Raw genomic sequence first — 11,353 nt, forward strand, 5'->3', positions numbered from 1 at the left:
GATGAGAATTATCAATTTTGAAATGGGGCACTGCAATATTTTTCTGCTTTAATAAATAAGATGTTTAAAATCGTGAAACATCTACCTATTTTTAGATTGTGAAATAAGCAATTTATATCATGAAAAAAAAAAAAAATACAGCCCTAATAAGGATTTAAAGTACTGCTATGCTTTTCCCCACACACCCCGATTAAAACTAATCTTGGAGTCCCTAATGTTAATTTAAGTAAGGCAGCCCGAGATTACTTCTAAATCAGGGTCTGTCGATCGGATCTGATCAATGTGTACATTTATCATTCTATACCACAGCGCATATTTATTTAAATAAAACAAGTTCTATAGACATAGTCCTGGTTCCATTGTAAAATAGCATAGAAAAAACCTACAATGAATATATTTGTATGAAGAAACAGTTGCAACCTGTAATACACCCCCACGTGTAACAGATTAATTTACGTTCCTGAGATGCATTCTGTAATATATAAAAAGGTGCACCTGCTTTCATCTCCAAGACTGCAGACATTATGCACAGCTAGGATCCAGACTCTGGTTTCAATATTAAAACACCTGGATTCTGTTCACTTCAAGCACCAGTTTGTTTTTTGGTAAGCAATCACTGAGGAGGTATATTTTGGAAAAGATCCTAACTGTTTGTTTATTTATTTTAACTCTGACTCTACCCAGGAGGCAAGTGACAATATAAAGGACCTGTATACCATGCAACACTAGGTGTGAGAGGGGTAAATTCATGCTTGGTGTTGGGTTGGGTTTTTAAGATCCTGTTGGGGGCGCTGCCAGTTTGCACGCCCTTCAGCCAAACGACAATAAACTTACAAGGCAAGACAAGAAACAGTTAGGATGCTTTTGTGAAGGTGTGATCCCAAGCTCTTGTTGTGAGCCAATTGGTACAGTTATTGACCTATAAATAATGAGGGAAAAAACAAAAACTCAGCCAAGCACAACTTATTAGCCACCGTGTCCCAGAAAGGTGGCCAGATCTTTAGCCAATCAGAGTCAAAGGGGGCCCTATAATAGGCGAACAAGCCGATTCAAGTCATGCCTTTCGCCACGGCAAATCAAGAGCACTCCAACAGCAGGCAAGGGAAGCAGATTCATCCAATAGAAACAGAAAGGTTTTATTCTATAAGAGGATTGGGAAGATAGGAAAGCCTTGTTTCTAGCCAATGAGAAAGGGGCTCTGCAGTCCTGGGCCCTATGGCAGTGAGAGGAAGCCGTTTTCGGTGGTCTCCTGTCTGTCAGAACCCCCCTTGCCCCCCCAGGAGCTCTTGCTGGGGTTGGGGGTGGTGGAGTATTTGGGGGGGTAGCGGATGAAAAGACGCTCCTCCTCTTTCTTGATCCAGCGGAGCAGTTTGGTGATGGCGTTGATGGCAGAGGCCTTGGTAACCAGAGGGCTGAAGCAAGTGTACAGCTCGAACTTACTGGTCACCTGAACAAAAAGAAACAGATAGACAGACAGACACGTTATCATCTTGTACGGTGCAATGTGAATTTGTGTACACAGAAAACGGACTTCACAATCTGCAGGGTTTCGGACGAGCGAGAATCTACTGCACCTACAAAAAAAGTCTAAGGCCAAGACCTCTCCACAATTAAGGCTGTTTACTGTATAGTCCAGTCCCTACTGGGAGTAAATGTAAAGTCAGGTCTGTTATTAACCCCAACATCTCTAGTCCCAAATTGTGCACTCAAGCTGTACCATCTTTCCTTCTAAACTCTTAACCCTTGGGTGGCGGTGGAACCAACTGAATCTAAAAACTGAAAAACTAGGCAGCATACCCAGGCCAGCAGCGTCTCCTTCTCCGCGACGTGGTAGATGAGTTTGAGCGGCCGGGTGGCGCTGTGGATTCGGCTGTGCAGGTAGCGGTACAGGTCAAACAGACGCTCCCTCTCCTCCGCCGTGCTGTATGGCGCTTCCATCTCCGGGCTGGGACGCGTTCAAAAGAAAGGACACACCCCAAGTTACACATTTATTAGTATGTTCTGCTAGCCGCAAGAATCTGGAAAGCTATGTTCTACTTTCCCGTCGTTCATTGCTCGTTAAAGACACAGGTTATTTTTTCAGATCCATTTCTTTTCTAAACTGTATTTCAGAACTGGTTTCAATAGTAACCCTTTGTGGTCCTATGTCTGACATTACAATTTTCTGACATCTGACATCAAAAAGACGTCAAGCACAGGTCTCTAGTTGTCTTTTCTCCGGAAAAAGCCGAGAAAACCTTTCAATGGCCGAGTGAGACAGACAGGAGCCGAATAAAGCCTAAACAAAAAAGGCTGTATCTGATAGCCCGATGCACCACAGAGATAACACGGACACAAACAAAGGAGGCAGCTGCTTCTGCATCCAGTGCTCAAAGAGTATCACAGACATTTGCAGAGCTTTTTGAGATGTTATAGTAATAAAATAATGACTTGGCTTGCATTATTGAGGAGTTTGGTGATAAAACGAGTGATCAGGAGAGGATTTATCAGTATGCATGACTATGAGGAGGTATGTGAAAAATACAGCGAACAAGGGGTGGGGCTTGGCTGGAGATGCAGTGCCGAGTGTCCTGTTGATATGGACTGCCTATTAAACCTGTTTTACTCAAAAAAATAAATAAATAAATAAAATTTAAAACAGGGTGTGTAAAATACAGCACGTGTGAAAATAAATTGGACCCGACGCGCCTGACAAGCGCTGAATAAATGGACTGCTAAGGGTTAAACACCTAGACTCTGTTACTGACTTCAAGCACTGCAGTTTGTTTTTTGGTAGGCAAATTACTATTATTTTTGCAGATCCATATATATATTTTTTTACAGTTACTGACCTATAAAAGAATAAAGATAGCTCCATGATCAAAAGATAGGATTGAGATTATTTTAAATGTTCTAAAACAGTGATAGATGTTAATAGCCCAGCTTTTGAAGTCCACACTGCTTTTTATCTGGCGACGAGCACAGCAACATAAAACCGCACACCTGCGGGGCAGTTATGAAAAAAATATGCGATTCTAAGCGGAATGCAGCTGTGTGCTGCATCTGCAATCTCTCATTCCTAAAGTCTCAATGCTTTCTGATCCTCGTTAAATAATAAGGAACTGAATCAGACTGAGCCATGAGATAAAGCTGAAAACAAACACCATGCACAGCTACAGAGTCCACGGTTGTAGACAACAGCTCAATTGATTTTCTATGTGATTTCATTAAAAGACTCTCATGGACTGCGTTACCTGGGTAAAAACAGAAAGGTTCGATTCCAGGCAGTAGCTGAATTACATTTTCAGTGCCGTGAGGCTAGATTCTTAGCCCAAAGTACGTGAAGCTCCTGGCAGATTGTCACATGGCTTCCCAACAAGGCAGCTTGTGTGCACAGCAGAACAAAGACACGCAGAGGCGGCTTTGTTTCTCTGTTTTAAAAATCATTCTGCTTTGAAAATGCAGGCTTGCGAGTCTGGGTTTAACCCTTTGCGGTCCTATGTCGGACCGGGTCTGACATTACAATTTATAATTTACAGTCCGATGCTGGACCTTGTCCAACATCAAAAAAACGTCAAGCACAGGTCTCAAATTGTTTTTTCTCCGGAAAAAGCAGAGAAAACCTTTCAGTGGCTGAGTGATAGGATAGGATCCCCACCCCAAAAAAAAAAAAAAAATTAATAAATAAAAAAAGGCCGTATCTGATAGCCCCATGCGCCACAGAAATAACACAGACAAACAAAGAAGATAGCTGCTTCTGTATCCAGTGCTCAAAGAATATCACAGACATTTGCGGAGCTTTTTGAGATGTTACAGTAATAAAATAATGACTTGGATCGCATTATTGAGGAGTTTGGTGATAAAACGAGTGATCAGGAGAGGATTTATCAGTATGCACGTCTATAAAGAGGTATGTGAAAAATACAGCGAACAAGGGGTGGGGCTTGGCTGGAGATGCAGTACTGAGTGTCCTTTTGTGATTCAATGCCTTTTAAACCCGTTTTACCCTGAAAGAAGAAATATATTTTAAACAACGCATGCAAAATAAATTGGACCTGACGCGCCTGACAACTGCTGAATAAATGGACCGCTAAATGTTAATAAAGTATATACCCAGCGGTGGCTAAGCGCTGTATGAGATGCAAAACAGAAATGGGCATTACAGGCTTCAAATAAGTGGTATTGTAAAATACGATAACCATTTACAAAATCTTTGAAGTAAACCTCACTGAAACTATGCTTGATCTGCAATGCATTTACCGATGGAGAAAAATAAATAAACCATCGTCGGCCCGGTTCCAACTGAATATTTTCAAGGAAACAATCTCTAAATTAAGAAATGCCTTTGAAATAAAAACGACATCGCGAAAACAAACTCACATTGGCCATAACTGTGTTCGCTCTGTACGTACTAATTGTGAGGTTCCAGTGCAAATGCAGACCTGGCACCTACTCAGAGACTGTGGCTTATAGAGATGCAGCACCTCAGATTCTTGATCACCACTGCTTTTGTTTTGCAAGCCTCGATCTAGGTTCAGCAATTGCCCGGGTGCACTATAACTAGCTGCCTAGTACCATCTGCTTTCCTTGCATATTCCCAGACTTTCTCGAACGAGAAAAAAAAAAAAACCCTGACACCATCTTGCTTTTTAATAAAAATGTTCTCAACGGATGTATTGCATTACAATTTATCAGAACATAAAAGTCCATGTTTTCAGTTGTACTTGAAGGCTTACACTTGCAAGGACTCCCCTTTTATAAAAATAAGATCTACATCTTAAACAAATCAATATAATATACTATTTTTGTTGAATAATAAAGCGTTCTCAATTTAAAGGATGGACAATTAACCCTTTGCGGTCCATTTATGCAGCGCTTGTCAGGTCCAATTTATTTTCACATGCGCGGTTTATTTTAGTAAAACCGGTTTAAAGGGCATTGCAATGCTAAGCAACATCAGCACTGCATCTCCAGCCAAGCCCCACCCCTTGTTCGCTGTATTTTTCACATACCTCTTTATAGACGTGCATACTGATAAATCCTCTCCTGATCACTTGTTTTATCACCAAACTCCTCAACAATGTGATCCAAGTCATTATTTTATTACTATAACATCTCAAAAAGCTCTGCTGATGTCTGTGATATTCTTTGAGCGCTGGATGCTGAAGCAGCTACCTCCTTTGTTTATGTCTGCATCTCTGTGTGGTGCAGCTGCTAGGGCTATTGTTCACACGCCCCTTTTTTTTCGGTTTCATTCGGCTCCTATTGGTCTCACTCTGCCATTGAAAGGCTTTCTCGGCTTTTTCCGGAGAAAAAACGACTAGAGTCCTGTGCTTGACGTCTTTTCGATGATGTCGGACAGGGTCCTACATTGGACTGGAAAGAGAAAATCGTAATGTCGGACCTGGTCCGACATTGGACCACAAAGGGTTAATAGCCGATGCATCGATTGATCGTTGCGTCTCCAATAAAGCGCTCTCAACGCATCCAGTCCTGCGGAGTGTTATCAGTCTGATAATCGACTGTGAATCTGGTTGCCGGTTCCACATCTTACCTGGTGAACTGTGTGAGCTGCTTGTGGTTCTCCGGCACGTCAAACGGCTTGTACATGAAGTGCCGGAGGTCCGACACGCCCACCTGAGTCACGCTGTAGGACCGAGCCTCCGCCACAGCCCGCAGAGCGTTCTGAGCCCGCATGCCATCCTCGATCTTCCTCTTGCACTCTGCCACCGAGTAGAAAGCCTCTTTGTCGGTGGACAGCAGGAGCAGGCAGACGGTGCACAGCGGGGGGTCCAGGTACGAGATGTAGGCGTAGAAATAGCCGTCCGGGTTGAAGAGCGGGAGGCAGATGGGAGTCCAGATCTCCCCGGCCTGGAAAGCGGAGGAGGCCCCAATGAGGTTCAGCAGCAGGTGCAGGTCGGCCGGCTCCAGCCTGGCGTCTTCGATGACGGCCTTCTCCTGAACAATGGCCAGCAGCTGGCTCTTGGCGATCAGGATGGAGAACACCAAGTTGGGGGTGATGGCTTTCTGCAGGGTCTGGCTCAGGGAGTCCCGCAGGGAGGAGGCCAGGGGTAAGCAGCGCACGGCGGACAGCAGGAAGCTGGGGTCGGTGTCCACCAGGTCAAGCAGCCCATCCAGGATCTTCTCAGAGCCGGCCAGCAGCCTGCGCAGGTCGTAGTTCTTCTTGCGCTCGAAGATGCGCGTCACGCTGGCCTGCGTCAGCATGCTGATGATCTGGTAGTACACGTACTGGAGCTCCTGCCGGAGCTGCTGCTCCGACTGCCGGCTTTGAGAGACTGAGACCAGGACCAGGGGACCGTGCTGCATGAACACCACCTTGTGGTCCTCTGGCGACCAGCCGAGGGAAACAGTGAAAACATGTACATCAGACACATGGAGCACAGAGAGTAACTTCAAAAGACAAGGACAGGACTTAAGCTACGTCAACTAGAGAAATGTTTTGTCTCTAGGCTTTATTATGTCTACTTGCTTTCTGTGTCATTTTTAACGTACAGCGACTCAATTATTTATGCAGTAGCCAATAACACTTTATTATATTGAAGTACACCAGTTTGGTATTGGAATAAAATGATTAGTACTTTGTCCAGGTACAATAAAGTACATGTATTTATTATTGATATTTCAAAATTACATAGGACAGCAATTTTAAAAGTGTGTCAGTAAACGAAATTATGGACAGGCCCTTTGAAAGTATGGGCTGGTGCGAGTTTCAGGTCAGTGGCTGGAGGCTAACACATGCCGAGATTTAAAAGCAGCGCCTTTATGCCATTGTGTTTATCACAGAATATACCGATTCTGTTGGTATAAGGTAGGCTATACCAACTTGGAATCCCTTTAGAAGTAACTGCTGGGACATATTTTGTCAACGTGAAAGGAGACTGCTTACCAGAGTAGATGGATCTTATGAGGTTGTCCCCGCTCTGAACGAATGACACCAGAGCCATCATGACCCCCATGGTGGAGGACAGTGCCTCTTCGTTGCCGTAGCGCGAGTAGATGGGCTTGCCCGCCTCGCTCAGCACAAACACGTGCTTCCGGTGCAGCCGCCAGCTCTCTGCCGTCACGTCCTCATCACGGTGCGAGAAAGGGGGCGCGCCAGGCTCGGAGACCCCGCTGCCCAGCTCCTCCGTGGCACCAGCCAACACTGCCACCGGACAGGCCTCGGTGAACTCGCCCGAGTCCTCCAGGGTGTTATCGGTGGAACCTGAGTCCGATGACTCCCCCACCTTCGAGGTGACCCATGCGTCCTCCTCGGGTTCACCTTGATTCCCCGAAGGTTCTACAAGTTCCGATTCATGATTAAGCAAGTGTTCCACTTTCTCTTCAGGATCTCCTTCTGGGTCCAGTAAACTTGACCTCCCCGCCTCTGTCGCTAAACTCTCTTCTAGTTCATTTGTTTGGGTATCTGCTCCCTCCTCCTCCTCCTCCTCTGTCCGGTCCCCCTCTGGGATAGAATCCCCAAGGTCTGCTGGTGTATGATGATAAGGGAGAGCTTCTGAATCTTCACAGCCTGAAATGATACAAAGCAAGGTGTGTCTACATCCTTGGTCTGGAATATGCAAGTAAACAGCTGCACTGGGAATCTACAGCATAGCGGCAGATTAAACTATAGTTACAACCTTTTAATGATGTTTTGTAGCCACCTAAGATATTGTTGGACTCTTGACCGACTTGAGGGGGTTAAGAAAATATACCGAAGTGTTCTAATTTAAAACGGTATTTGTAGCCATGAACTTTAACCCTTTGCAGTCCTACGTCAGACCAGGTCCAACATTATAATTTTCCCTTTCCATCAAAAAGATCTCAAGCAGAGGTCTCTAGTCGTTTTTTCTCTGGAAAAAGCCGCGAACCTTTCAATGGCCGAATAAAACAAACAAAAAAATAAAATAAAATAAAAAAGGGCGTATCTGATATCCCCATCCACTACAGAGATAACACGGACATAATAAAGGAGAGAGCTGCTGCTGCATCCAGCGCTCAAAGAATATCACAGACATTTGCAGAGCTTTTTGAGATGTTACAGTAATAAAATAATGACTTGGATCGCATTATTGAGGAATAAAACGAGTGATCAGGAGAGGATTTATCAGTATGTACGTCTATAAAGAGTTATGTGAAAAATACAGCGAACAAGGGGTGGGGCTTGGCTGGAGATGCAGTACTGAGTGTCCTTTTGATATGCAGTGGCTTTTAAACCTGTTTTATTGTGAATAAAAATAAATAATAAACTGTGCATGTGAAAATAAATTGGACCTGTCGGGCTTGTCAGGCACTGAATAAATGGACTGCTAAGGGTTAAATGAACTACAAAGTCAAAGTGAAAATACCTGTAGAAGGGAAACAAAACTATCTACAGAAGAATGATAAGGAACTACGACAACAGGAGACTTCTTACCAGTTTGATCCTGGCTGTCCGCCAGTGATGGATCACATTGCTTCACCTCCTCAGACTCCTCGCGCTCTCTCTGTCCCGTCTCCATCTCACCATCCCAGAGCACCTTCAGAAGACACTCTGACTTAGTACATCTCTTAATGTTATAATAAGTTAACAGCAACCTCCAGTCCAGGGCAGGCTTGAGGCATGGAGACCGAACTGCTCCACACACAGTAATATGGATTAAGACTTTCGCCAATTCTGGCATTCCATGTGATACAGATCACATGCCCACAATGTGACCTGTTTAGCCGATTAAATCCTCCTAATTAGTCTATGCATACAAATCTCTTCATATTTGTAGGGTTGGAAATAAGCCTCCCATTGCCATAGAATCGCTGGTCAGTTCAATCAAATGCATACTAATCATGAAATCCCACTTTACCGAAATAAATCAGTGATAAAAATGAAGGCATACAAACAGTTGTACTTATTTATTTAGTTTTCACGTCTATAACGATAGATTAGTGTCAGACCAACACCTGACTGGATGAACCGAACAGACCCCGATAAAGACATCTGATCAAAACCGGACCGACCGATTTTTATACAGTATTTCGCCATCAAGTCAAAACCAAAAATGTGTTAAGTGTGATTACACATTCACCATAAAAGGGGGCCGCTGGATAGTGATTAGTCAGAAATGGATGAACGCTGATTGTTGAATGTTAGAATTTACCAAGACAGCAGGTCAACCTTTAACCACGCCACACATCTCTCACAATATACAATTATCAATGTCACTGTAAAGTCTGATTTTGGTGATCAGAAATCATATTGTTAATCAATTTTATTTATTTTATTTTTTTTTACTTTAAACCCAACATGAACCTATGGAACGGATAACAATCACACGCTTGCGTTGACTAAAAACTATACTTTAGACAGGCAAAACATTACACTGCAAAGCACTGTATACAACTGTACTGATCACATTGGCTTTTGTTGAATTGCCTCTTATAGAAGTAGATTACACACGGGCAAATCATGAAAGACGACACTAAAAAAACACCACGGAATTAGTCCTAGCAGGCATCCACGTACTGTTTATCGTTTTGTTTTATGACGACAAGACGTTGCTTCAATTTCAAATTGTAACACCGGTTGGGGATTAACACTGCGTCTGCACTGTAATCCAACAATGAACTATTAAACCGCACCTTAAAATAACCGCACAAATCAGAAACAGGCTGTCTGCAACCACGGGAGTGCTTTACATTCACGGATGGTTTCATAGACCCCTCTACCACCTAACGTATATAAAACTAACATTTTAGCTACAAGATTAGTGCTGCTCGGGGTCTGGGATGGTAAACCCGGCCGTTAAGAGGGCTATTTTTCTATTTAAAGCTACAAGAAATAAATAAATGAACCGCAAGCGAGTTGAATACAAACGAGAGTGATAAACAACCCGTTTCTTTAAAGAAAAATAATAATCATACACCGATGTGTGAATTATTTAGCACTGCACAACACAGCTAGTTCCATAGTGCATGATGTACAGCATTTCCTTAGTTTACCCTAATAACAAAACACTCAAAGCATTAGTAACATTACATTTTAAAGGTGCACACACACACAAGTAAACAGGGGTAATGAAAGCTGCTATACAGGCACACACTCTCTGCAAGTACGAATAACGTCGCGGTATGGAAACAGCTCTGAAATATCACGCGTTTTCATAAAGAAGGATGCTTCCATAATTCATATCGATGCCATTCATTTTTAAAATGTAAAATACAGAGCAAACGAGGTGGTCTACTCACGTGATCAGCTTAATCGTGTTAATCTTCACAACATCTCACCCGGCCGGTGAAAATAACAAGCGCGGCCTCGCTTCGGTTTAGGCCGAACATACTAAATATAAATACAGAAATAAATTAGATAGATATTTTAAAACAAGTGGGGGGGGGTATAAACAGTTAACGGCAAAAAAAAAAAAAAAAAAAAAAAAACATTACAGCAAAAACAATCTCTACCGGCCACAACTGCCAAAAAATACATTACAAAACAAACAAAAAAAAAAAAGCGGCACTTCCGGGACCGGATACTGTTGATGACAGCATCGCCAGCCAATCCGGTGGGGAAGAGGGCGTCGCCCACTGTCGTTCGGATAACTTGATAGGGTAGTATGTGGTGGGGGCGGTTTTTAATCCCAGGCACCGCAAATCAGAAAGAAGAATTTTCACACTGTAAGGGAATGAACCGATCAAATGATAAGGATATTTATTTTTAAATATTAACGAGAGAATTATGTAGTCACGTGGGGTAAATTCACTTCGTCAGAATTAACTGCGTAGCGAAGCTATCGTTAAATTCACGTAAATATACTCTGTTGAAAAACATTTCACAACGAAGTCAGAATAAAAATGGGCCAGCCATATCAAATATGTGACATACAACAACAGAGGCCAGCACATAAGAATAATAAATACATACTTTTGTGCTTAACCGAGCCACAGCGCCACATTGATGAGAAAGTGGCTCCTCGATCTTCTGTGTGTTGAGCTTCAATATAGCTTAATACAGCCGGTGTGAAATTTCACTGCTCTGATTACAGGAACACGTCTCACTTGACTGTTCTCAAAACAGGACGCTGAGCATACATCTTGTAAACATGCCTGTCATTTTACACTTCTAAAAGAGTCAACACTTGATCTAGAATGTATCAATGTGCATAAATACAGCATGCGTTCTGATTTTTTTTTCAGAGAAAAATTAATTTGTAACTACGGAAAATCTGCGATTTCGTTGTTTTAACAGCTTTGTCCACCAGATGGCAGTACTCACTAAAATAGTGAATTGATTACGTGAATCTTAGCTCATTATGCACCAAATTCATTTTGCTTTGAAAAAAAAAGAACACAAGCTGTATTTATTTAATACGACACGCTACATTTAGAGTTAACTTTTGCTGTT

The 11,353-nt window shown here is 42.8% G+C and overlaps 1 protein-coding gene across 1 annotated transcript; it reads right to left on the reverse strand.

Annotated features, from left to right (window-relative positions):
* Positions 1-861: 861 nt before the first annotated feature.
* On the reverse strand, positions 862-10,374 carry LOC121307828 (vacuolar fusion protein MON1 homolog B-like). The gene is made up of 6 exons (XM_041240112.1): positions 10,201-10,374; positions 8,396-8,498; positions 6,887-7,510; positions 5,534-6,326; positions 1,798-1,945; positions 862-1,447 (listed from the first exon to the last, which is right to left on the reverse strand). The coding sequence occupies exons 2-6, from the start codon at positions 8,478-8,480 to the stop codon at positions 1,214-1,216; spliced, it is 1,884 nt and encodes a 627-aa protein (XP_041096046.1). The 5' UTR covers positions 8,481-8,498; positions 10,201-10,374; the 3' UTR covers positions 862-1,213.
* Positions 10,375-11,353: the final 979 nt, after the last annotated feature.

Source organism: Polyodon spathula, chromosome 59, assembly GCF_017654505.1.
Source record: "Polyodon spathula isolate WHYD16114869_AA chromosome 59, ASM1765450v1, whole genome shotgun sequence".
Classification (NCBI taxonomy): Eukaryota; Metazoa; Chordata; class Actinopteri; order Acipenseriformes; family Polyodontidae; genus Polyodon; species Polyodon spathula.

Bases quoted from the DNA above. Each gene is read 5' to 3' on its own strand.
- LOC121307828 (XM_041240112.1), bottom strand. From the start codon at position 8,480: ATGGAGACGGGACAGAGAGAGCGCGAGGAGTCTGAGGAGGTGAAGCAA. The intron at 7,511-8,395 runs GTAAGAAGTCTC...GTATCATTTCAG, and splicing joins GGACAGCCAGGATCAAACTG to GCTGTGAAGATTCAGAAGCT. The intron at 1,946-5,533 runs GTAAGATGTGGA...AACGCGTCCCAG, and splicing joins CAGCTCACACAGTTCACCAG to CCCGGAGATGGAAGCGCCAT.